Below are 27,900 nucleotides of genomic sequence, written 5' to 3'. Positions count from 1 at the left end.
GTCATATCTATGTATTTTTAAGTTGTGTTCTTCATGCGTAGCTTGATTTTTATGTTTTCAGGTTCTTCTTTACGGTGATTGAATTCTTGAAATTAGAGAAAGTTGAGATTGGTGGCCTGCGCGGGCGACAATTGAGCACACGCATCACCGCAGTTTATGTTGAATTCAATCAATATTTTACTGCATTCGCCTCCAAGTCATATGACGTACTCGATCCGGATGATCATGAGTTTGATGACGATTTCAAAGACTTTCAAACGCATATACTGGAATTGGATATGAAATTAGCTGCGATACTGTGCCAAGCGTTTGATGATTGCCATAATTTGGAGAGTATGTTCAAGGTGAGGAGGTGAAGGTAAGTTTCCGCAAATTTTAATAATATTGTTTACTCACCACTTTCAGTTGATAAATATTGTGGGCAGCGTAATTGATCGCCCCAAAATTAAGGAGCAGTTCACACAACGGTATACAGAAATCGTACAAATGCTTGAAGTGGAAATGACCACCTGTGAGGATATATTCTACAAGCAATTGGATTTGCAACAAACGAATACTAATTTATATCCCGACTATAATTGCCCACCAGTAGCCGCTTTCATACGCTGGTGCAATCAACTAGAGGCGCGAATTAGTACACCGGTTACAAATTTTCAAAAATTACAACACGAGTGAGACGTAGTTTTATTTCTAGTACAGAATTGTTTCTTGTATTCTATATTTCATTCGGCAGCATCACTAAATCGGAAATGGCTATTGATATATTTACACGCTACGAACGCTTGATGCGTCGCCTGGGCATTCACAAAACTTGCGCCTTTGATGAATGGAGCGAGAAGTTGCCCGAGCAAATCGAAATGAATCTCAAGGTTTCGCTCATTGCACGCGATCCCAACAGTAATTCGTTGATTTTGAATTTCAGTCCAGAACTCTTTAGTATTCTACGTGAGGTGCATTATTTAAAGCAAATGGTTGTCGAGGGTATACCGGAAATCGCTTTGGATTTTGCAGAGAAGAATGAAACATTTCGAACATACACATTGAACCTGGAGAAGACCATCGACTGGTATAATACTATACAAGAGAATAGTTCTCCTGTTGAGTTGCAATTGATCGAATCGGAAATAAAACAAATCGATGATTTGGTGGAGATTGGAGTAGACGAATTGGTATGGAACTCCGAGGGTGAGTGAAAATGGACATTTTTACAATAAAGTATATAAGTACCCTTGTGCTTACACAATTACGTCACTTTATCTTTTTACAATGTTATAAATCAAAACCTCCAAACTTTTCATAATTCATAAAAACTTAACATATTTCGAAAATTGTTATCAAAATCTCAACTTTTTTAACATAATCTTTACGAAATTTCTGGGTGGGACGTTTAAAACTCATTGAAGCTTAGCATAAAAAAGTATAAGTGTGAGGACTTTCAAAATCGCGTTGGTTTTTTGCAATTTTTGTTTTGTTTACATGTTTGGATCTTCTTTAGTATGTTTTTTGTAAGTGCATTCTAAGAAGTTAAGAAGCGTCCTTATGTTTCTTTGTTTAAAAGCTATCTTCTTTTGTGATAGGTAAGACCGTATCCTCTTCTCTCAAACCAGTTCGCAATCGCCTGGGTATATTTTGCAATGACCAAGTTTGGGAAACTTGCCATATCATGTGGAGAAAAGTGTTTTCAATTACTCGAGCGACTTCCCGAATCTAAATGAGAAAGAATTTTGTGCTCCGATGCTGATATATGCAAAACCAAAAAATCAACTTCGACAAATTTAAAAATATATTACACATAATTAGAGCAAAATATTGTGATGTTACTCATATTTCATATCTCAAATCTCACTCAGTTAATAACTCTCATAACATACCTGCATCATATAAATGACCTAAAATAACACCTTAAGTCTTTTACCTCCTACAGATATTACCACATATCTAAACAAGCTTCGCACTCCTGTAGCTGCTTTGCAAAATCGTATGCATCATACCCAAAGTAATCTACAACAAATCAGTCAACTCATGTCCGTTTGGGCGAAGCAACCACTCTTCGAACGTAAAGATTCCAAAAAGGATACGGTGCTTTGCATTGAAGAGCGTCCAGATCGTACGGCCAAGCGATACGCTGAGATACAAGCCGCTTCTGTGGAAATACACAAACTACTTGAGGACAATTTGATTCAGTTCAATATGGAGAATAGGCAAGAAGATGAAATTTGCTTGAATTATGTGAACTTTGTCGACAATATTGTCTATGAGAACATACTGAAGACCGTGGGTGTGAGTGTTGGCTATTTGGCGGAGAACATGGATCCTGATAACAACTGTGCGCCGCTTTTTGAGTCCCGATTAGAGTTGGTGGAACCGAGTTTGGTATTTGTACCGTCGCTTGATCCCGAAGATCCAATGGGTTTCAATAATATGTTGATCGAACTGATGCGCGACATAATGAAAATGGCAACGCTAATTAAGCGATTGAAGAGGAATGAAAAACGAAACTATGGCGTTATGGTTAAGGAAAACCAGGACATCATTGATATGCGACGCGAGATATTGAATGGTGTCGATCGGGTTATGGAGGAAGCGTCTCTCTTTTGTCGCCAATTTGAACGCTACTCTTACCTCTGGCTCGACGACCGTCAAGAATGTATGGAATATTTTCTCGAGTACGGGCGTATTCTGGATGTGGACGAAATAGATTTGGTGTTAATGAAAGATCCGAGCGCACCACAACCAAGTGCACCCACCATAGAGGCATTCCGCGAACAAATCGACAACTACGAATCATTATTTAGTGAAATTGAAGATATTGCGCCATTTCAGATTTTCAATACTTGGTTCCAAGTAGACGTGCGTCCTTTTAGGCAAGCTCTGCTAAATACTGTTTGCAAATGGGGCAATATGTTTAAGGAACATCTGGTGAATACTGTCACAAATAATCTCATGGATTTGAGTAGTTTCATACGGAAGGCAGATGAAGGTCTATTGCAGACCGTAAAGGAGGGTGACTACGACGGACTTGTGAGCATTATGGCATATTTGATGCAAGTGAAGGAGCGCGCAGTCAAAACGGACAACATGTTTGAGCCCATGCAAGAGACCATACAATTGCTAAAGTACTTCGACATGGATATACCGGAAGAGGTGAATGTGTTGTTGCAAGAACTGCCTGAGCAATGGGTGAACACGAAGAAGATTGCTGTGACTGTGAAGCAACAGGTGTCGCCGTTGCAGGCTACCGAAGTGGTGCGCATACGGAACAAGGTGGCCGAGTTTGAGACACATACACAACTATTTCGGGAGATTTTCAAACATTACAAGTTCTTTCGGTTCGATTGTCATCAACCTTATCTGCTAATCGATCGCATAAATGACGATATATATCGTTTGGAATGTGAGATGCGCGACATACAGCAATCGGGTAGCCTTTTCGAGGTTAATATACCCGAGTTTAAGGCGTTGAAACAATGTCGCAAGGAGTTGAGAATGTTAAAGGTAAACATTTTAATGGGTAGTAAACAATTTAGCTGTTTCAAAATTCTTTTTGAATACTTCAGGGTATGTATTTTTGTTTAGTTAAACAGTATTCGAATGTGTTGACGGTATACAACATTTTTTAAAACCAATTTTGTATTTTGCATGCAACAATTTGGATACTTTTTTCTTGATTGGAAATAACTGTATACATATATTTATGACCGCGACTTTCGAGCAAATAACCTCTTTTGACGATCTTTCCATAATGTCCTCAAAAAATATATACATATTCAGTGCAGAAATAGGATTCTGATGATGAACGAAAAGTTCTTCACTATTATTGTGGTTCTGAAATCAAATTATTTTAATTCCTACAGAAAAATGTTTTAGTGCAGGACTCTGGCTATCGTTCTGAAGGCAAAATACTTCACCATAGTTTTGGTTCTGAAAAGAAAATATTTTTGTGTGGGATCCTGAACATACTTATATAAGTAGTTCTGATAGGGAAAATTTTCTCTATTAAAATATTTCAAAATAATTATGGTTTCAAAAGCAAATATTTTAGCGGAGCACTACGTTTCTGCTTCTGAAAATAAATAGTGTCAAATAGGCTATTTTGTCTCAAAAGTCCGTAGTTATACTTTTATACACAATATTGCCAGTATTTTTGAATTTCGAAGGCTTTTGAAAAAAAAAAAACAAAGATATGTCTGGGCATATTTACAAAAATAAAATCAGGTAACTGTCAATATAAAATATTGTTTTATAGGAAAGCGTTTTTGAACTCAAGAGACCCCAAAGAAATTGGGATCGGTTTTGCGAAACAGTTATGTACATATGTATATAATAAAATAATTTAAAAACATTGACTTGATATTTTTTTATGTAAAATGTTTTTCTGGAGGTACCGCAATTTCCTTTCGTATTAAGTAATATAATATTCTCAAAATCTCCAACCAGCAACTTTGGGATTATGTGTACATCGTGCAAACCTGTATCGAAGATTGGAAAACAACACCATGGCGTAAAGTCGATGTGGAAAACATGGATATTGAATGTAAAAAATTTGCTAAGGATATACGCCTACTGGACAAAGAGATGCGTGCATGGGATACATTCGTGAATTTGGAGTCGACCGTAAAGAATATGTTGACTTCGTTGAGAGCTGTTGGAGAGCTACAAAATCCAGCTATTCGTGAACGCCATTGGAATCAGCTGATGAATTCTACTAAGGTTACTTTGCTTTATAAAGTGTCGCTCACTGTGTGCATACAATTATACATTCACTGATCATGTATTTATTAATTTTTCTAAAATTCTTGACTTACTTCTGAAGCACTCGCGCTACTCTCTCTATCTTTCCTTCTAAACCATTTGTAAATACACAGAATGCTCTAGAGAGAGGCGTATGCCTTGTACAGTCACTATTTGAATATTTTTCGCTTTTATTATTTTTTTACTTTTTAGAAAACTCAAATGTTTATTTGTAAATTTTGTATTGTAGATCGTACACAAGGTAGCATTTTTAAGTTCGCGGGATTAGTAATAGTGCCCGTGCGACAATAATTGTTAAATTATTATTTGTTTGTCAAATTGCGTTCACGCGGCCCAGGTCAAATTGAAGGAAGAGAAGGGTGAGACCTAAATGACATTTTATTTGAAGGCAAAAATACAAATTTTTTCTCTCTCGCAATAGTGATAATGTCAAAATTGGGAACTTGTATAAGCAAAAAAAAATAAGTTAATTAACACGAAAAATAATTGAAAATATAATAGAAGGAAATGAGTTTACGATTTAACATCTTTTCTTCTGAACGAGCAACCAAATAATTTCACTTGTTGAATATTACCTACGCTCCGTAATTGAAAATCTGCAAAGTGATGCCCATCTGCCAGATCTATATATACCCAAACTATTTGTTGGTACTATAAAAAAGCTTCTCATTAAAATATCTGCCGTTCGGAGTCGGCTTAAAATTGTAGAACCCTCCATTAGTGGAACAACATCAATACACACACCGCAACCCTGAGGAGGAGCTCGGCAAACACCTAACAGAAGTTTTTGTTTTTTTTAACATCCCAATTTTTTATTACATCTGCCCATGGACACTTAGTAATTTTTATAGCTTGGGTGAGAGATTAATTGTTACTTGAAACCAGCATTTAAATAACATGTTTCAATGAACAGTTACATAGCTTACATTTAATATATTAGCAACAATAAAATACTTAGTTTATAATTTGTCAAAATAGTTTTTGTATCTGCTAATGCTGTTAATGTGATTCGCTTTAGTCTCAATTTCTACGTCAACTCCATGCGCGGTATTTTTTGTACCTCTTTGTTCGAATGGGTTAGTAATTTTTGTGAGTGTTTCGTACTGTATTTCTGGATTACGTCTTTTATGGGATCAATTTTTAGGTCGCGGTGTAAGTCTTCATTTGTTATAAACCAGGGTGCATTTACGATAGTCCTTAAGATTTTTGATTGAAGTCGTTGAATTATTTGTATATTTGATTTGCTTGCTGTCCCCTATAGTTCTACGCCGTATCTCCGGATGGGTATTATCATGGTCTTATATAATTGTAGTTTGTTGTATACTGACAGTTTTGAGTTCTTGTTGAGTAGCCAATACAGTTGTCTGAATATGTTTTTCACTTCGTTCCTTTTTTGGATTATATGGTCCTTCCAGGTCAGTTTTGCATCAATGATCATGCCCAGGTATATAGCTTCTGTGTTTTGAGTGATGACTATGTTATTAATTGTTAGCGTACGATGGTCATGTTTGTGATTGGTATATATTACTTGGAGCGTTTTGTCTGCGTTTACTTGGATTCCCCATTTTTCGAACCAAGTCAACATTGTGTCAATTAGGTTTTGTAACTTCCATGCGATAAGCGAAGACGTAATTAATACTATCAGACGTAAATAATACTATGTCGACGGCGAAGGTAGCAATCATGCTGGCCTCATTTGGATAGGGAATGTCATATGTGTAAATTATATGCAACAATGGTCCCAATACGCTGCCTTGTGGTACTCCGGCATCCATTTTTAATACCTCCAAGCATTCGTCCTGATGTTTAACATAGAAGTACCGGACGCTTAGATTCCTCAATAGTCGAATGTTTATGTCAGAACCCAAACTGGTGGGAGGGAATTATGTTCTTCGCTTGTATGATGGCGTCAAGACGATTATGGATTAAGTTTTCAAATTGTTTTAAAAGAATTAGTAACATTCTTATAGGACTATATGCTGACGGTTTACTGGATTCTTTATTTGGTTTCGGCAATGCTATTAATTCTGAAACTTTCCATGGAAGGAGAAAATATTTTAGTTTAATGGATGAGTTAAAGATGTTTCTTAAGTATATTATTCCATCGTAATGTAGTTTTCTTAATATTTGTACATTAATTTTGTCATATCCAGGAGATTTTTTGTTGTTTATGGCTTTGATTTTGCGTTGAGTTTCGTCCGAAGTTACTCTCTTGATTAGTTTGTTGACTGTATCAAATGTAGCAGGCAGGTTATATTTTGAGTGTCCTTTTGATTTATGAATGTCTTTTTGAAGTGTCTGGCGAGCACACTAGCATTTTCTGTTGGCGTTTTGGCCCATGTGCTGTTTTCGTTTAAAATTGCATGTTGGTGGGGTGTTGTTTTCTTGATCTTTGATCTTGTCCACCAGAGTGAGTAACAGAAGTGTACGCGCCAATTACACGGTGCAACACTGAAAATACACCTGATAAATTACACACTGTAGGTTATTTATATGGTCGAATAATACATAAAAATATTTTTGTTATATTTTTTGTACCCTCCAATTTTTATTTGTTTATAAAAACCCGTTTTTTCAGACTTTGCGCGGTAATCTACGGATATCTCAGTCATTTTTTCACCGATTTTCAATATTTTATATGTTTTATAAAGGATATTGTCAGACCTTTTAAATGATGTACAACAAGTAATTATTCAAACTAGTTAGTTGTGATTTTTATTTGATTAAACCTGGAGAAAGTGCTTTTTTTATCATTTTTTTAACTTTAACAATTTTTTATTGCATAATTTTACAACAAAATTAAAGATGTTTGTTAATATTCTTTGAGTGCATTTATTAACGAAGAAATTAATGTATTACTTTCAATAATCGGACAAAAATTGCGTAAACTACGCTAGTTTTTCGTAAATAGAAAAAAATGCCTTGAATATCTATCCATTTGTGGAACCATAGTTTTTGTCTTTAGTGATTATTTACTTGGAAAAATCACTGCATTCTTTATATATTGACAATAAATGTTTGACAATGACAATTTATCATAAATTACAAATGAAAGGTTTACGTGTTTCTACATAATTTTGTGACATAATTTTCGTGCGATTTCTGAGGCGCAGAGACCCTCCTCCTCCCACGCAGTAATTTTACCTCTCTCTAATTCGGTAAGTTTTGAACCGCGTGACATATTGATATTTATTGACTTAAAAAAACGATTTAAATTAAAAGTTGTACTCAGCGAACACATAAATGCACTTTAAATCTTCAATTCCTAATGCGTTCTATAGTTATGAAACGGCAAAAGTAGTAACGAATTGCTCTGACTCGTGCTCAAAGTAACGGTACAAACAAACACAAAAACACCACGATGAAAAGTTGTTGTTTATTGATACTAAGTAGAATAACGGTATTATTCCATATATTCATTTATTTTTACGGAGTACCTACATATTTTTGGAATAAAGATTAAATATTCATGTTATGTGTCCTATAGTTATGAAACGCACCTTAGTCTGAAACAGCTATTAGACCAGTCTTTGGTTGGCAGTGCCTTTTTATCTCCTTCTTCCAAAATCGCGTTTTTCTCAAGTGTGTTTTTTTGTTAAAATTGTTTATAAGTTAGTTAAAGATGTGTGACAAATTATTTATATTTTTCTACAACCTGGTAGAACCAACATCGCGAGATATGCTTCTAACACTTATTACTTGCAATTTTTTGTTATAATTTTTATTTTAGGAGAGCTTTTGCTTTCTCGACTGCGTTTTATTGTTCCGAAGCGTTCGCAATTTTTAAAATCGATTTGTTAGGACAAACATTTGGAAATCACAGTTTCATAGTTCTGGATATTCTTCCATTTTTGTGGGCCTAAAATTGTTTGGTCGCTTAATTAGAGATACGAAAACTCTCTAGACCCTCTCCTTTGCGAAGTTACTTTAGTAGTTCATGCCAAGTGTGGATGGACTGTTTGAACTTGGTCCTCATTCATTCCTCATTTGGTCTTCATTGACCATCGTTTGGATTGAAGCAAAGAATTTTCCACCAGAACATTACTATCCATACATTTATCCTGGATTAGTATGCCCATAAAAATACAAATTTCTTGCCTTTACATAATAAGAAAAAATATTAAAATAATGACTCGCTTCGCGTTACACATTAATACTTAAAAAAGCTCCCTCGTGTACGTGAACTTAGTTTGAATCTTTTGTACAGTTCTACTTGTAAATAACATTTCTTTACAGAGTCTAGCCGCATTACCGAAAGACATAACGGTAAGTTCTGTGTAAATAAACCCTGCCCATATGTGTTTGTGTTGTCCCATATATTATTCACTTGCATGGTATTACAGGAAATCAATTAATTTTCTTCTACAATAATAAAATACAATTATCACAATTTCCTTGGCTTTAAGAGTTTTTTATAATAGAATACTCTTTCTCAAATTTTAAATCATCCAACTAATCTATTTTATCTATACAACACCTTCTTCTAGGTGAAATTTATAATGGACCATGAAACTACACTCGCCGAGCTGTTGGGTCTCAATTTGCATGAATGCGAGGAGGAGGTGAAGAATATCGTCGATAAAGCTGTAAAGGAAATGTCTATGGAGAAGATTTTACGTGATTTACACACCACTTGGTCCACGATGGAATTCGATCATGAACTCCATCCACGCACTGGCTGTAATCTTCTCAAGGCATCGGAGGAACTCATAGAGACTCTCGAAGATAATCAGGTCTGCTTACAAAATCTGATAACATCAAAGTACATTGCGCACTTCCTTGAGGAGGTGTCAACATGGCAGAACAAACTGATGGTTGCGGATCAGGTGATCACCGTCTGGTTTGAGGTGCAACGCACTTGGACCCATCTCGAAAGTATCTTCATGAGTTCCGAAGACATACGCAAGCAATTGCCAGTCGACTCGGATCGTTTCGATCGCATCGACGCTGAATTTCGCATACTAATGGACGAGATGTCTGTGTCATCGAATGTTGTGGCGTCGACAAATCGACCCGGGTTGATCGAACGCTTGGAACACCTACAGAAGGAGCTTACATTGTGTGAGAAGGCACTGGCAGAGTATTTGGAAACGAAACGTTTAGCTTTTCCTCGTTTCTACTTTGTGTCATCAGCCGATTTACTCGATGTGCTCAGCAATGGCATTCAGCCCGAGATGGTCACCAAACATTTGACCAAACTTTTTGATTCGATAGCACGTTTGAAATTTAATCGCGACGGGTCGAACGAGATTGACACAGCTTCGGGTATGTACGCCAAAGATGGTGAATATGTGGAATTCAATGATTTGGCGAGTATACGCGGACCGGTGGAAGTTTGGCTGAATCGCATCCAGGCGGCCATGCGTGCCTCGCTACGTCATTACGTGTCCGAAGCTGTAGTTGCCTATGAGGAAAAGCAACGTGAGCAATGGTTATTCGACTATCCTGCACAGGTGTCACTCTGTGGATCTCAAATTTGGTGGTCCACCGAGGTGAACATTGCCTTCGGTCGTTTGGAGGAAGGTTACGATAATGCCATCAAGGACTACTACAAAAAACAGATTTCTCAGTTGAGCTTGCTCATCACACTATTGCTGGGCGAGCTGACCAAGGGAGATCGTCAGAAGATAATGACCATATGTACAATTGATGTGCATTCGCGCGATGTGGTCGCTAAAATGATCCAAGCCAAACTGGATTCGGGTTCAGCATTCATGTGGCAGTCACAGTTGCGACATCGCTATGACGAAATTGAAAAGGACTGTTTTGCAAATATTTGCGATGCAGAATTTCAATATTCGCATGAGTATTTAGGTAATACACCGCGGTTGGTTATCACACCGCTAACAGATCGTTGTTATATCACACTGACGCAATCGTTGCATTTGATAATGGGCGGTGGACCAGCTGGGCCCGCGGGTACGGGCAAGACCGAAACCACGAAGGATTTAGGACGTGCTCTGGGCATTATGGTGTACGTCTTCAACTGTTCCGAACAAATGGACTATCAGTCATGCGGCAATATTTACAAAGGATTGGCGCAAACAGGCGCTTGGGGCTGCTTTGACGAATTTAACCGCATCACAGTGGAGGTGCTCTCCGTTGTGGCTGTGCAGGTGAAATCTGTGCAAGATGCTATACGTGACAAGAAAGATAAATTCAATTTTATGGGTGAATTCATTTCCTGTGTGCCCACAGTGGGCATATTTATTACCATGAACCCCGGGTATGCTGGCCGTACGGAGTTGCCCGAAAATCTAAAGGCGCTTTTTCGGCCTTGTGCTATGGTTGTGCCGGATTTTGAGCTGATTTGTGAAATTATGTTGGTGGCAGAAGGTTTCCAAGATGCTCGTGTGTTAGCTAGGAAATTCATAACGCTCTACACACTATGCAAAGAGTTGCTCTCTAAACAGGATCACTACGATTGGGGACTCAGGGCAATCAAGTCGGTACTAGTTGTCGCCGGATCCTTGAAGGTTGGTATTTACGGACCTTTTAAAGTGCTTAAAAGTTATATGCCTGCCGAAGCGCTCTCGATATTTCATTCAAGATTTTAGCATTTATTAGAGAGGTTTTCTTGGCTTGCCAGAGTTAGGGAAACATTATCGCGATGTATAAAATATTTTAAGTTGCAGTATTATTTCGTTCTGCCTTATCCAATTTCTTCCCTATCTATCTATCCCGAAGTACCTTCGACTTTTCCTTCAACAAATAATACGGGTCTGTGCGTTCTTTTGTTTGATTTTGCACCAGCTTTATTAGATCCGCCATTTTTAGTTTTAAAAAACTGACAACGGATTTGTAATTAGCAGTCCCAAAAGCCACCGAGTAGTTTTTTTTTATAGACTTAGGACAGGAATTCGATCATTCATCAATGCAATCTCTCATTTTATTCAAAGTTGTCTATTTTTTTGGGACATGCATATTCATATATTATTTAAGATTAAAACTTAATTATAAAGTAGGTGGAGTTTTCGATCACATCAGAAAGGTGGAGTAAAAACCCCCAAAAAAATTGTAATGTGTTCTTACCCCCAATTTTCTCAAAACCATTACTTGTTATAACAAAAAAGGGGAATTTTATAGATCTCTGTAGTTAGCTGTTATGAAAATTACTGCTTGTCCACAAACTAAAGTTGAAATTATCTCCTTACAGCGTGGCGATCCTGGTCGCCCTGAGGAGGAGGTGCTTATGCGCGCATTACGTGATTTCAACATACCCAAGATCGTCACAGACGATATGCCTGTCTTCATGGGTCTAATTAGTGATCTGTTTCCCGCCTTGGATGTACCCAGAAAACGTGATCAGGATTTCGAGCGCACCGTCAAACAAGCCGCATCCGATCTCTTACTACAGCCCGAAGACAATTTCATATTAAAAGTCGTACAGTTGGAGGAGCTATTAGAAGTGCGTCATTCCGTTTTCATTGTTGGTAATGCTGGCACCGGCAAAACTCAAGTGTGGAAAACTTTGCTCCGCACGTATCAAAATATCAAACGAAAACCGATTTTTAATGATTTAAATCCAAAAGCTGTTACCAATGATGAACTCTTTGGCATCATCAACCCGGCTACGCGTGAATGGAAAGATGGTTTGTTTTCTGTGATAATGCGAGATCAAGCAAACATAACGGGTGATCAGCCCAAATGGATTGTGCTCGATGGCGATATCGATCCTATGTGGATTGAAAGCTTAAATACCGTTATGGACGATAACAAAGTATTGACTTTGGCCAGTAACGAGCGCATTGCGCTGACACCTTCGATGCGCTTGCTTTTTGAGATTTCCAATTTGAGAACAGCCACTCCAGCTACCGTGTCCCGAGCGGGCATACTCTATATAAACCCGCAAGATTTAGGCTGGAATCCGTAAGTACGAAATAAATTAATTTTTTAAATCATACTAATGGATTGCATTCGTAATTTTATAGTTACGTCAGCAGCTGGGTGGAAACACGCAAAATACCTTCAGAGAAGTCTAACCTGGTAATGTTGTTCGATAAATATATACCAGCCTCATTGGAGACCATACGCACACGCTTTAAGAAAATTACGCCTATTGCCGAAATGGCGCATATACAGATGTTATGTCACTTGTTGGAATGTTTCTTGACGCCTACGAACACACCAGCCGATTGCCCAAAAGAATGGCACGAACTGTATTTCGTTTTTGCTTGTGTTTGGGCATTCGGATCGGCTATGTTCCAGGATCAAGCGATCGACTATAGAGTCGAATTTAGCAAATGGTGGGTAAACGAATTCAAAACTGTTAAATTCCCACAAGGTGAGTATAATTGAAATGCAACGGTAACTTCTGCTTCTGCTAGTTACCAAATAAAATATATTTTTGATATATTTCCAAAAAAAGGCGGCACCGTATTTGATTATTTCCTTGATACGGAAACAAAAGCATTTATCCCTTGGACCGATAAAATACCGAAATTCGAGCTTGAGTCCGATCTACCGTTACAAGCAGTGTTGGTACATACCTCTGAATCGATACGCGTTCGCTTTTTCCTTGAACTACTTATGAATATGCGACATCCCGTTATGTTGGTGGGCACTGCCGGTTGCGGCAAAACTGTACTCGTCAATGAAAAACTACAGGCACTCAATGAGAATTATGCGGTCACTACGATTCCTTTCAACTACTACACCACCTCAGAAATGCTGCAAAAGATACTGGAGAAGCCATTGGAGAAGAAAGCAGGTCGCAATTATGGCCCACCGGGTAATAAGACACTCATCTACTATATTGATGACATGAATATGCCAGAGGTGGACTGCTACGGTACCGTACAACCGCACACAATCATTCGTCAACATTTGGACTATGGACATTGGTATGATCGCAACAAGTTGTCGCTGAAAGATATACACAATTGTCAGTATGTAGCATGTATGAATCCGACAGCTGGCAGCTTTACTATCAATCCACGTCTTCAGCGGCATTTCTGTGTGTTGGCCGTAAGCTTTCCAAGTGGTGATTCCATCACCTTGATCTTTTCAACGATCTTGTCACAGCATTTCACAAATGCTGAACAGAAATTTAATCCGATAGTGACGCGCATGACATCTAACATTGTTGCCGCGACGTTGGCTCTGCATAACAAGTCCACACAGATATTCTTGCCAACGGCCATAAAGTCGCATTACATCTTCAATTTAAGAGACATCAGCAACGTGTTTCAGGTGAGACCTCATGATTGGTACAATTAGTCCTTCCTTTCCTTTCCTATAAAACTTTCCAAGATTTTGTTAGAGCTAAATGTACAACAACTCATACATACGTATCCAATTTACTTTTAACTTGGGGCAGATATAAAGTATAGAGTAAGTCAGATGTTCATATCTTAACACCTATTTTCCTAAACATCAATCTTAGTGAAGGTGGGATAGGTGCAATGATAAAACTTTGGCGTTCCATCCATCTCAGCACTTATGACACCCCATGCATGAAGTTACATTCAACTGTTTAAACCAGCTACAGTCTGCTCAGCACTCATCTTAGCCAATTGTTGATGTGTCACATTTCCAGTTACTCTCGTTTGACTCGACCTATCAGAAACAGCATAATTGGTTAAGTCGTAATTTTTTTTACTGAATAAGTTTTGAAGTAGCTAGAGGATTGACCGATAACTTTAGGGTAGCATTAGTAGTGGTTTAACTTAAAAAATCAAAAAAAGTCCTCTGGTAATGGTGAAATGCTAAATGAAATGCCATTGAATTTACCTTAAAGAAATATTGACATGTGGTTAGGGCTATAAAATCTGCCCCATGTCCTCATTCCCTTGTACCGGAAAAGTCCAGTTTATACTAATCTTAAAACTATACCACATATTGTTTTCCCAATGTATGCCACTGAAGTTAGGTCAAGTTAGACAAACTGCTCATAAAAAGTTCACTCGGTTGCCACAGTCGCTCGTTGCGATGGACAGATCCATAAAGGCTTTTAACCACTCCGCGGTATACAGCAAGCCTTTCCAACGAAACTGTGGCTATACTGTATAAGAATTGCTATTTTTCCCAATTATATAATTGGCTCGTACATCCTTTGTTAGGTGTTTGGCCGATCTCCTTCTACATCTTTTAGTGTATGCTTCGATCGGAAGTTTGTTATTGCCTATCAGAAAGCGATCGCTATAGAAAAAATTAGCATATAAGCAGGAGCCATCAGATTGAGCCATACAAAATTTGCTCTCATTGAATACGATTTTCTGCTTCGTTGTGAACAGACAGGCAAATGGATTTTCATTAAATTCTTTAACACAAAAAGCCAAAGTGTAAGCGTCTTTATTGGATACTGTTTTATTTCCACAAAACATGAATTTCTACCAGTTTGGTAATAATTTAATTTAAAATTCCTACCAACCGAACTACTTGTCTGCAAAATCTTCACCTTTCATTACATTTCAGGGCTTACTTTTTAGCACAGCAGACTGTTTGACTGGCTCATCCGATCTTATACGTCTGTGGCAACACGAGACACAGCGTGTTTATGGCGATAAACTAATCGACGAAAAGGACATCGACAGTTTCACCAAGATGCAACATGACATAGTGAAGAAGTCTTTCGAGGAGATTGATGAATCGGTCATCTTTGATAAACCCAATATATATTGTCATTTCGCTGGAGGAATTGGTGAACCCAAGTACATGCCCGTAAAGGGTTGGACTGAGCTTCACAAACTCCTTCAGGAAGCAATGGCATCGTACAATGATCTCGTGGCGGCAATGAATTTGGTACTCTTCGAGGATGCCATGATGCATGTGTGCAGGTAATACTCGAAATTCAATCAAATATAATTTATTTCATAGTCCATTAATGTAAATATCGTCCTCAGAATAAATCGCATATTGGAATCGCCGCGAGGTAGCGCTCTTCTTGTTGGTGTCGGTGGCAGTGGTAAGCAATCTTTGTCGCGGCTGGCAGCATTCATTTCTAGTTTGGAAGTCGTGCAAATACAACTGAAAAAGGGTTATGGCATAAATGATTTGAAGGTATATACCTTTTCGAGTTCATTGTCCCATTTCTATTCCTTCTTTTTGCCTCTTCAGAATGAGTTTTCCGGCTTATATCTGAAAGCTGGTTTGAAAAATGTCGGCATAATGTTCCTCATGACTGATGCACAAATACCCAGTGAAGATTTTCTGGTGCTAATCAACGACATGCTCTCGACTGGCGAGATTCCAGATATCTTTCCAGATGATGAAATTGAAAACATTATCGCTGGAGTACGTAACGAAGTAAAAGGCGCTGGTATGGTCGACTCCCGCGAGAACTGTTGGAAATTCTTCATAGACCGCGTACGTAAACAATTGAAGATTGTGCTCTGCTTTTCACCGGTGGGCTCGACATTGCGTGTGCGTTCGCGAAAATTCCCCGCAATCATAAATGCCACTTCCATTAACTGGTTCCATGAATGGCCACAAGAAGCACTTATTTCGGTGGCAATGAACTTTTTGTCAATGAATAAAGTTTTGCCCGAGACTCATCGCGATTCCGTGGCCAAATTTATGGCTTACGTGCACACTTCAGTAAATGCCACTTCCAAGGTGTATCTGCAAACGGAGCGTCGCTATAATTATACCACACCAAAAAGCTATCTTGAACAGATCAGTCTTTACTTGAAGTTATTAAACCACAAACACGACGATTTACAGGGCAAGATCGTGCGTTTGGAAAATGGTCTAGAGAAGTTGCGTTCCACTGCTGTACAAGTGGCAGATTTGAAGCTGAAGTTAGCTGTGCAAGAGGTGGAATTGAAGGAGAAGAATGAAGCAGCTGACGCGCTCATCGAGATCGTTGGAATCGAAACAGAAAAAGTACAAACTGAAAAGGCAGTTGCTGATGAAGAGGAAATGAAGGTGGCGCTCATAGCCGATGAGGTGAGCAAGAAGCAAAAGGATTGCGAAGAAGATCTGTTGAAAGCGGAGCCCGCATTGACCGCCGCACAAGAAGCGCTTAACACTTTGAACAAAGCAAATTTAACCGAACTGAAGTCGTTTGGGTCCCCGCCCGGCGCTGTCACCAATGTAACTGCAGCTGTCATGGTACTACTGGCGCCTGGTGGCAAACTACCCAAAGATCGTTCATGGAAAGCGGCCAAAATTTCCATGGCTAAGGTAGACGCATTTCTGGATGCACTCATCAACTATGACAAAGAGAATATACACCCGGAAATTATAAAAGCAATACAACCCTATCTAAAAGATCCAGAATTTGAACCCGAATTTGTGCGCTCTAAATCAGGCGCTGCTGCGGGACTCTGCGCATGGGTCATTAACATAATCAAATTCTACGAAGTATATTGCGATGTAGAGCCGAAACGTAAGGCATTGGCTGCAGCGAATGCTGAATTGGCCGCAGCACAGGAAAAGTTAGCAGGCATCAAAAGGAAAGTCGCGGTGAGTAATATTTCACACTTTTTTCAAAAATCTATCTTAAGTGAAGTACGAATTGAAAGTTGCGTGATATTCTAGAATCTCGAAGAACAATTGGCAAAGCTGACGGCCGACTTCGAACAGGCCACTGCTGATAAGTTACGTTGCCAACAGGAGGCTGATGCCACGCAAGCCACAATCGCGTTGGCCAACCGGCTGGTCAATGGCTTAGCTAGTGAGAATGTGCGTTGGGCCGAAGCGGTAAACAGGTGGGCACACAAGATTTTTTAACAGATAAATTAATTAACTTACTTATTTCCCTAGCTTTGTCAAACAAGGCATTACCCTGCCAGGTGACATTCTACTGATAACCGCCTTTATCTCATATGTGGGCTGCTTCACCAAACAATTTCGCATAGATTTGCTGCAAAAGATGTGGACACCGTTTTTGAAGAGCATCGATCCACCCATTCCAACCACTGAGAATTTAGATCCACTCTCATTGCTAACAGATGACACAACAATTGCTATATGGACCAATGAAGGATTACCAAGTGACCGTATGTCCATTGAGAATGCCACAATACTATCAAATTCGGATCGTTGGCCACTGATGATCGATCCACAGGTAACAGAATTGGCCCAATGAAACGTGCAAGATTATTATTTATTAATTTATGTATTTTATTGGGAAATTTCAGCTACAAGGTGTGAAATGGATTAAACAAAAGTATGGCGAGGAATTGAAAGTGATACGTTTGGGGCAGCGCAGCTATTTGGATATTATAGAATTGGCCATTACTAAAGGCAGCATTGTGCTGATCGAGAATATCGATGAAAACTTAGACCCGGTGCTGGATTCGCTGCTAGGAAGAAATCTGATAAAGAAGGGCAAGTGAGTATTAGTTTAGATGAGGGTGGATTAGCCCAGCAGAAGACATTTCTCGGTAGCTAGTCAATTATCAGCGAATATTAACTTTAATAAATTGTTCTTATGTATTTGTTTTTTCAAAGAGCCATCAAAATTGGTGACAAAGAAATCGAGTATAACTCAAACTTCCGCCTAATATTGCACACTAAGTTAGCTAACCCGCACTATAAACCTGAAATGCAGGCTCAAAGTACTTTAATTAACTTCACTGTGACACGCGATGGCTTAGAAGACCAACTGTTGGCGGAGGTGGTTAAGGCAGAGCGTCCTGATCTGGAAGATCTGAAGGTAAATACAAAATTTAAGAAGCTTGAAGTCAATTGGTCGATTAACTTAAGTACTTTAATATTTTTAGGCCGAACTAACAAAGCAACAAAATGATTTCAAAATCATGCTGAAAAAACTTGAAGATGATTTGCTTTCCAGACTATCTTCAGCAGGTGAAAATATTTTGGGTGATACAGCATTGGTAGAAAACTTGGAGACCACAAAGAGCACAGCATCAGAAATTGAAGTGAAGGTAAGTGAAAAGAGTATACAGATCTATTTACACACATCAGTGCCAATCAGTGATACCAATTCATAAACAGTCGTAGTTTTTCGGCCATATCACGCACAACTTCTGAATAGATAAACGCCAGCTGGCCATTGGAATACACAAAACTATTGTTGAAGACGACTATGGATACTGAAGAGACATTACCATACTAAGGCAACGATATTTTATTTTTCGCTGAGACTGATATTGGTATTGAACTGAAACAGCGCTGATGCGTGAGAATATTCCCTAAAAGTGCGATATAAGTAAATAAATATTGGACGTTTAAAACTAAGTGTTGATGGTTTCTTTTTAAACTGCATAGCATTGTATAAAAATTTCTCTTTAGATTTTAAAATATTAATATTCTTTCATAAATTCTATTTAGGTGGCTGAAGCTAAAATTACTTCTAAGGAAATCGACAAGGCTCGCGAGTATTATCGTCCAGCAGCGGCAAGAGCAAGTTTACTCTACTTCATACTTAATGAACTCAACACTATTAATCCCATTTATCAATTTTCGCTTAAGGTAAATTAAAAAAACACGCTGTGGTCACGAAACACCAAATTATAGAAAAGGTTTATTCTATTACCGGTCGCCACTCGGCAAACAATAGCAAAGCTTTTTCTTAAAACCCACTCACCATTCGGAGGCGCAGAAGAAGTTTAAAAATAAATTTTATAAAACAATCTTTAAAATTGTTCCATCGTTTGAACTACCAGTGCTGGCGAAACCTTAGAAAATTGAACATCACTTCTCTAAAGAATTGTCACTTCATGCATCAGTGCAGCAAGTCTCATTTACATTCCGAGCAGTGGTGTCATTTTACATTTTTCCGGATAAATTTAACATTTTATTTTTCATTTTCGCCAGAAAAACTCGCTTTTCGCCTCTGACTTTGTTTAGTATTTTCTTTATTAAATTATTTGTTAGTGTTTTTTAGCTAACGACGTGGCTTCACGCGGGAATACGTCACCTCCTTAATCATAGCGTCCATTGTTGAAAAGCGTATTAAAATCCGATCAATAGTTCATTTCAGAGTTCATCGCTCTAAGAGGGACAGACAGACGCGGCAGGTGACTTGGTTTCACAATAAGTACCTGTACAGTTTTAAATTTTTTTATTAAAAATTAAATAGCAGCGCCTTCAAAATAATCTTTGATTTAAAGTTTTCTTAAACACATACATACCTATATTATTACTCTAATTTTTAGTAATTTAATTTGTAACTAATTTACATTTTTTAAAGTTTTCTGATATACCTTTCGCTTTATAGCAATACTCTAAAATTTAATTCAGGTTTGTAATTAATTTCTATTTTTTCTGGAAAAAATAGGTGACAACTTCACTTAAAAATTAGTTTGCATTAAAACTTTTCTAAACACTGTTCACTTGATATCCATCTTTTGTTATTTAGTTTTGTACTTAATTTAAAAATTAGGTGGCAACACCATCTATTTCCAATAAAACCATGCTAGTTAGCAGATCGGGGAATAACCAATACTGTGATAATTTTTATGAAGAGGTTCCAAAGTTATAACCGGGTAATCACCCATTTTTTTATTTTAATATTTTATACAATATATTCAGTTGGCAACTCTTCTACTGTGAAGCTTATTTACTTATTTACCAAATTATTTTACTATAGATACATGGCGTCGGCATATTTTTCACAACATTTTCTGCAATCATCGCCATATTTCAGCAATTTTGCACAAAACCTTAAAACCGTACAATGATGAAGAATTAAAAAAAAAATCCGTTATTTAATAAGTGAAATATTAAACAAAAATCTCATACTTACAAGAGAAGAAAGTTGAAAGCAACTCTCTCAAGCATTCTCAAAGTAAAAGCAAATAAATGAAAAATAGGAAAAATTATGAAGTAAAAAGACTGATTCTGAAATTTTTCATTTTATGTGGTACACGCAAATCTATTTATTTGGCCCATCTTAATTAATGAGCTCATCCAGAAACTAAAATTAATCCAGTTCTACCTGTGTATCTCTCTAAAATTTCTTCATTAACTTGTTTAAAACTGGTTGTAAACATTTACTTCCTTGCAAATATTGGTTAACTTCATTGTCAATCTTGTCAGAGTCTTATTTGCTAGTACCCACTTTCGATAAGGACTTAGACGAATTAAGATTATATTTGTGGAGGAGTTGGAGCAAATATGCAGCAATAAAACATATTATCCTACAAGTGGAAATGGAACAATTGTTGGGGTTTTTTACCTATAAATAGGTACTTAGCGGCGTAAAAAATCATAGATTAGAAAAGAGGCCATATCCAAAGAATGAAATCCCCTGATCTTATCTTATTAATTTTAGGCCAGGTTTGTAGTGCTGCCTTGCAAGTGAAGCTTGCCAATCATGTTTGCCTTTTCGAGAAAATTTGTTATAAGCCAAATAAAAATAAAATTTGTTGTGCCCTTGAATTATGAAAAGTGTAGATGTTTCCTTACCAACTTGTTTGCTTCGTTCCTAGTACCTATATCTCTATGGCTGCGCCATATCAACAATATTCTAAAATAAAGAAGCTACAACTGCTGACCTTTTCTGTTTTAGACATTGTGTGAGGCGCACTTAATGAGTAGCTCAATCAGAACATGTTTGGACCTCCCCGCCATTCTCGATAAGACTTTGTTTATGTTACTTTAGTGCCCATAAATCTTCTTTAACCAAATTGCAATTACCATTGTGAATACTTCTATACAAATATTTATCTTTTTAGGCTTTTAGCGTAGTATTCCAAAAGGCCATCGCACGCGCCGATCCCGGTGAATGTTTAGATGCACGTGTTTCTAATTTAATCGATTGCATAACCTACTCCGTATTTCAATACACTTCGAGAGGTTTGTTCGAATGTGATAAACTAATTTTCGCATCGCAAATGGCTTTCCAGGTATTTGTCTTTGTTTAAATTACTTTTTTATTTTTATTTTATAAACAATTTCTTCAATATTCACAGATTCTTTTGATGAACGAGGAAATTACATCTACCGAACTGGACTTTTTACTCCGCTTCCCGATTAAACCGCACGTCACAAGCCCGGTTGATTTTCTGTCCAACCAATCGTGGGGCGGAATATGCAGTCTGGCGTCTAAAGATGAATTCCGTAACCTCGATCGGGATATAGAAACTTCATCAAAACGCTGGAAGAAATTAGTGGAATCCGAAGCGCCAGAAAAGGAGAAATTCCCGCAAGAGTGGAAGAATAAGACGGCGCTGCAGCGTCTCTGCATGATACGCGCGCTGAGACCGGATCGTATGACCTATGCGCTGGCGTAAATTATGACTCTAAAAAGACTAGATTGAATTTAATAACTTCACTTTTCTTTGCAGCGATTTCATAGCCGAAAAACTTGGCAACAAATATGTAGAGAATCGCGCTTTGGAATTCGCAAAATCCTTTGAAGAGACTAGTCCTTCTACACCAATTTTCTTCATATTATCGCCAGGTGTGAACCCGTTGAAGGACGTTGAGGCGCTGGGCAAACTTATGGGTTTCACTATGGATTTGGGCAATTTTCACAATGTATCGCTGGGTCAGGGCCAGGAAGTTATTGCTGAGGCAGCCATGGATACGGCCGCCAAAAATGGTCACTGGGTTGTATTGCAAAATATACATTTGGTGCGTAAATGGTTGCCGGTGTTGGAGAAGAAATTGGAATTCTATGCAGAGGGTTCACATCCAGATTATCGCATGTTTTTAAGTGCCGAACCGGCATCCTCACCTTCGGCGCATATTATACCACAGGTAGATTGATAATCGCCGTTAGGAGTGTCTCTTTCACTTTGTTTATATTGATTTCTTGCGCTTTTAGGGCATACTCGAGTCCTCTATTAAGATAACTAATGAACCACCCACAGGCATGTTGGCCAATTTACACAAAGCACTCGACAACTTCACGCAGGAAACATTGGAAATGTCCGGCAAAGAAGCAGAATTTAAAGCTATACTTTTCTCACTATGCTATTTCCATGCCGTGGTGGCTGAACGGCGCAAATTCGGACCACAAGGCTGGAACAAAATCTATCCATTCAATGTAGGTGACTTAAATATTAGCGTATCTGTGTTGTACAATTATCTCGAGGCAAACGCAAAAGTGCCCTGGGAGGATTTACGTTATCTTTTCGGTGAAATCATGTATGGCGGTCACATAACCGACGACTGGGATCGTCGTTTGTGCATCACATATCTGGAGGAGTATATGCAACCAGATTTGGTTGATGGGGAACTATTTCTAGCACCCAGTTTTGCGGCGCCACCCAACACAGATTACGCCGGTTATCATACATATGTGGATGAAATGATGCCTGCCGAATCACCATACCTGTATGGCCTGCACCCAAATGCAGAAATTGGTTTTCTAACCACACGGGCTGAGAATATATTCCGCACGGTATTTGAGATGCAACCGCGCGATGCGGGCGCTAGTGGTGGCGCCACAGTGACCAGAGAAGATAAGGTGAAACAAATCGTAGATGAAATTATGGAAAAATTGCCCGAAGAATTCAACATGGTGGAGATAATGAACAAAGTGGAAGAGCGTACTCCCTATGTGATTGTAGCTTTTCAGGAGTGTGAACGTATGAATTATCTGACTAGCGAGATGAAGCGCAGTTTGAAAGAATTGGATTTGGGTTTGAAAGGTGAGCTCACGATCACATCCGATATGGAGGTATTGGAGAATTCACTCTTTTTGGATCAAGTGCCGCCGGTGTGGGCGCAACGCGCCTATCCATCACTGCTGGGTTTGAATTCATGGTTCATCGATTTGTGTTTGCGTTTGCGCGAATTGGAAACATGGTCTACTGATTTTGTGGTGAGTGCAGCTAATTGTAGAGTACGAGTATTCGACTGAATGTCTTATATAACAATAAGCGTACATATTTGTTTTGCAGCTTCCTTCCTGTGTCTGGTTGGCCGGTTTTTTTAATCCGCAGTCGCTACTAACCGCAATTATGCAGAGCACCGCGCGCCGCAATGAATTACCGTTGGATAAAATGTGCCTTCAATGCGATGTGACTAAAAAGCAGAAGGAGGATTTCACGTGAGTGAGCCATGCCCATTATTTAATAAAATTTACCGTAAGAAAATATCTTAATTTTTTACACAACGCTAATAACAGGTGTTCCAATAGGAAATCAATGAATTTGTACCTAAATAATAAAAATGTTATGCTCAGTAGATGACGAAACTTTACATTACATTGGACGATGTTACATTGGACGCTCAGAATTCTTCAGTTATGAAATGTAAATTGTCCACAAAACTTAGGCAAATTTTTACTTGCATGTAAAGCAATGTAATTTTTAGATTTTCAGAATAGTTTTTTGTTTCGATATTTTTTGCAAAATTGATTCCGAAATATCGATCATTGCAAACATTTTCGCCGTAGTTTATATTATTGTTTTTTGATATGTTTTTATTTTAACTTGATATATCCCTATTGAATCCCCCTTTGCGTGTATACCTAAACGTACTAAGTACTTTCACATACCACACATATGTATACGTGCATACATATATAGTACGCAAGCACATTGCATATGTGTGCGTTGTGTATAGAGTTATAATCTATATTATCTTGTGCATGAACTTTCAACCCAGAAGAAAGTTTTCCCAACAACTACCCAACCATCACCATAACCAACCATAAACACCATCATCCATTCATCTCTTCAAAAACGTTGGTTACCATCGCCGTCATGAACATCGACGTTACTATCGTTTAACAGTAAATAAATCAAATCGCAAATTGAATTGACTTCTTAGCTGACCTCCGCATGTACATATCCATACACACGTACATACATACACATTACTGATACTCCTCTCCGTACGTGATTTGATGTACATTTCGCCGTTTTGGCTGTTTTGTGTTTTTTGCTTTTGCGGCTGTAAATTTTTACCCACACAAAGCTCTGTGGTTTCGTAGGTCCGTAGTGAGTATATGCATATGTATGGATGTACCGACATTCGAATAACGGTCTTCTGATATATGATAGCACGTAAGCTTGTATAATTTTAACTTTAGTTGTTTTAACTACATACAAATGCATTTAGTCGCAAGTTCAATTGTCATTCGACTTGATGTGACTACACCAAAGCAAACACGGCGAACTCAGGGGCCAAAAGCGCTCTGGCTTGATTACTTGGAGTCAGTTTGCTTATTAAGTGGTCATAAAAACTGATGTATCAGCATAAAATTGTTCAAAGCGAACTGGTAAATATGTATTGTACTTATGTAATACCTTTACATTCATTCAAATATTAGGGATATATATTTTTTGATTTAAAGAGCCGGACTCTGTAAAAACTTGTAACAAATTTTTTTTTTAATAAAAAACTCAGGTACCTAACGATATTTTTTTATTAATTTCAAGAAAATTTAACATTCAAATTAATAAAATATAGATTGCTACCATCGCTTTTTCCAGCGAGTTATGAAAATCTTCAAGCATTATTGGCCGTCTGTTTGGAGATTTCACTAACAGATTTCGCTATTTATTGAGATTGAGTCATTGGTCATAATGCCGAACAGGGTGGGGTCAAATGCTCTTCTTTATCAATCGTATTGAAGCTGGGTGCAGTTCTTGCTTAATATCAACAACAAACTTCCTGAAATTAAGCCTATCGACAGTTAGTTGCCGATGTTATTCAATAAAGATCTGCATTGTTTCAGCGCTAAAATAACAGGCTGCCGTCGGCGAATCTATTTAACAATTTGGTTGGCTATTATTAAATTTAAGCTGAAGAAAGAAGAGGAAAAGAACATACAAATATGCATTCTCACTTTGACAATTTGGCGCTAATCATTGGAGCGCCTTTTGTGTTATTATAATTTTCTCTTTTTTAAGCGTTTTTTACCATATGTGGATAAATGTAATGAGAGAGGAGACAAACGGTCACGCATTTTATAAATACATACATATATTTTCCTTTAGCTCCTAGTGGAGCATAGGGCATCAACTTCTCCAGAACGCTATCACCCTCAATTCGCTCCATGATAAACCATTTCCGATTCGGCTGTTCTTCGTCAGATTATACGAGGTTTTCCAACTGCGCGCCCTACTTGGAATGGGTTCCATCGTAACACATGTTTGCCCACGTTCTCGTCATCCTTTTAAGGACCAATCCTTTGGGGTATCCAGGGGTATCTTAAAAAACTCGTAGCTCTTATTAAAGAAAAGGTGTGTTGCCAGAGCCTCATTAAAAAGGTTTGCGATGCCTTGCAATATTGCAATATTTGTCGATGGCCGACCGCAAACCTCGCATGTTCGCGCTTTAATAATTGCACAGCGACATTGAATTGCACAACCTGCGACATACCCACTGAATTTGAGATCGGGGTATTTGAGTGCGTCTTTGAACCCCATAACAAAGCTAGTAATAGATGAAAATGGGTGGAGAATAGCCAACTAAAGCGAAAATATACAAGTGGCGACTAAGGCAATATTTTTTCGATATTCGCGGCTAGGTAGGTAGTGGCCAGACAGTTCTATGTTGGCATCTTCTATGTGCGGTCTAACTCGCTGGGATTGCTTGATCTCGCACCTCGACAACGCGCCAAGCTATGGTACGTTTATCGTGCAGGAGTTGTTGGCAAAAAGGGCATTCCAGTTTTACTGCAGGTTTCTTTTTCGTACTCGCCAAAATGAAGTCGCACCTCAAAGGAACTCATCATATCACCCTACAGGAGGTCAAGGGAACTGTAATTTTAATTTAGAGGTAGAGGTCTGCTGCTAAGATTAAATTTCAAGCACAAATATATATTCTAAGTGAATATCATACATTTCAGATGATTGTAATTTTCATTGAGGGTGCGTCATTCGTGTTGCAAGTGCGGAAAACAAAGAAAACAGTTTATGCTTAAAAGAAAAAAGGATGAGGAGTTTCTCTAAATTACCCAAATTTATTAATACCAACACATTTTTTTAATTATATAATAATCACTTACATTTAGAGTTCTCAAAGGATTCAAAGTCAAAAATATATTAAAAAAAATAAATATTTTTTGTTGATTACAAGCTACTGTAATTTCCTTGATTTTGGTCGCCGTGTTAGTTTGTAACTTTTCTGAAAACTTGAAGTATTTCCTAAAGGAGAAAACTATAATCTCCTATATTTGACTGTTTCAAAATAATGTTATTTAAAAGAAAGTCACAAAAGAAAATAACCACCAGTCGGCTCCACAATTAAAAAGCAAAGCAAATGTACCTTAGAAAATTAGCTTGGGAAAGACTGGGAAGTTCACGAATGTGGAATGATTCGTATTTAAATAGAAAATTAAAGCTATCCCAGGAAAAATGTCACTGGATGAAAAGTCGTTTCGAAACAATCCATTACTCTTTCTAACAACTGGATAAAGAGACAAAGCGAATAGGTCCGGTGGTGAACGAGTACGAAACGAAGTATCCCTTGCCATCAAACAAACAGTCGGCGCACTCGCGTATCGGTACTCACGTCACTGTTGACAGTTATGATTTCGAGGTTCTAGACATCGTTTATTTAGCAACCAGCATTAACACCGATAATAATGACCATGAAATGCAACGTGGAATCTTTCTTGCCAACAAGTGCTACTTTAGATTAAGTAGGCAATCGAGTAGTAAAGCCCTCTCTCCACGAGCGGAACTAATACTTGATAAGGTTCTCATGCCCGTCCTATCGTAGAACGCAGAAGCCTGGACGATGACAATATCCAATGAGGCGTCCCTTGGAGTGTTTGAGAGAAAGATTCTGCGGAAGTTTTTTAGACCTTTGCACATTGATGACGGCGAGTATCGTAGGCGATGGAACAATGAGCTGTATGAGCTTCACGATGACATAGACATAGTGCAGCGAATAAAGATCCAGTGGCTTCGTTGGTTAGGTCATGTCTGAAAGTATTCGATGCGGTACCAGCTGGAGGTAGCAGAGGGAAGAGGAAGGCCTCCTCTGCGTAGAAAGATCAGGTGGAGAAAGACTTAGCTTCACTTGGTGAGTCTTAAACTTATCTTAAACGACTTAAGGGGGTATCGCGCCAATCGAGAAGAAGAACAAGAAGAGGGCAATGTGAGACGCGTAACTGGACACGTTTTGAGGGAGACAAGGAGGAAATAGGCAGAATGGTTGGGTGCGTGACTACCATTCGGTAGTGTCCAAGATCGAATATGCCGGCGCCCCTCAGCAGGCAATGGCTAAATCTCCGAGTGTATTTCTGCCATGAAAAAGCTCCTCATATAAAAACATCTGTCATTCGGAGGCAGCAAAAAACTGTAAGTCCCTCCTATTGTCCAAAAA

At 38.2% G+C, this 27,900-nt stretch overlaps 1 protein-coding gene across 2 annotated transcripts in view; it reads left to right on the top strand.

The window, feature by feature from the left end:
- The window catches only part of LOC128871775 (dynein beta chain, ciliary), a 44,495-nt gene that overhangs the window by 10,819 nt on the left and 5,776 nt on the right, over positions 1–27,900 (top strand). Inside the window, exons 5-28 of one of the 2 annotated variants that reach the window (XM_054113830.1) lie at positions 62–344; positions 406–671; positions 734–1,185; positions 1,925–3,495; positions 4,438–4,710; positions 8,989–9,018; positions 9,240–11,228; positions 11,909–12,621; positions 12,684–13,036; positions 13,121–13,944; positions 15,169–15,530; positions 15,597–15,753; positions 15,811–17,160; positions 17,236–17,405; positions 17,461–17,764; positions 17,838–18,031; positions 18,151–18,355; positions 18,423–18,587; positions 18,994–19,134; positions 21,342–21,512; positions 21,579–21,895; positions 21,954–22,368; positions 22,436–23,437; positions 23,517–23,665. In XM_054113830.1, the coding sequence (XP_053969805.1) occupies positions 62–344; positions 406–671; positions 734–1,185; positions 1,925–3,495; positions 4,438–4,710; positions 8,989–9,018; positions 9,240–11,228; positions 11,909–12,621; positions 12,684–13,036; positions 13,121–13,944; positions 15,169–15,530; positions 15,597–15,753; positions 15,811–17,160; positions 17,236–17,405; positions 17,461–17,764; positions 17,838–18,031; positions 18,151–18,355; positions 18,423–18,587; positions 18,994–19,134; positions 21,342–21,512; positions 21,579–21,895; positions 21,954–22,368; positions 22,436–23,437; positions 23,517–23,665 (11,856 nt within the window). The remainder of the gene's footprint in view (positions 1–61; positions 345–405; positions 672–733; positions 1,186–1,924; positions 3,496–4,437; positions 4,711–8,988; positions 9,019–9,239; positions 11,229–11,908; positions 12,622–12,683; positions 13,037–13,120; positions 13,945–15,168; positions 15,531–15,596; positions 15,754–15,810; positions 17,161–17,235; positions 17,406–17,460; positions 17,765–17,837; positions 18,032–18,150; positions 18,356–18,422; positions 18,588–18,993; positions 19,135–21,341; positions 21,513–21,578; positions 21,896–21,953; positions 22,369–22,435; positions 23,438–23,516; positions 23,666–27,900) is intronic. The other variant, XM_054113831.1, reaches the window with a different exon arrangement.

Source organism: Anastrepha ludens, chromosome 2 (genome assembly GCF_028408465.1).
Source record: "Anastrepha ludens isolate Willacy chromosome 2, idAnaLude1.1, whole genome shotgun sequence".
NCBI classification, from domain to species: Eukaryota; Metazoa; Arthropoda; class Insecta; order Diptera; family Tephritidae; genus Anastrepha; species Anastrepha ludens.
The sequence above is the reverse complement of the archived record's forward strand: the minus strand, read 5'-3'. Positions and strand labels throughout refer to the sequence as shown.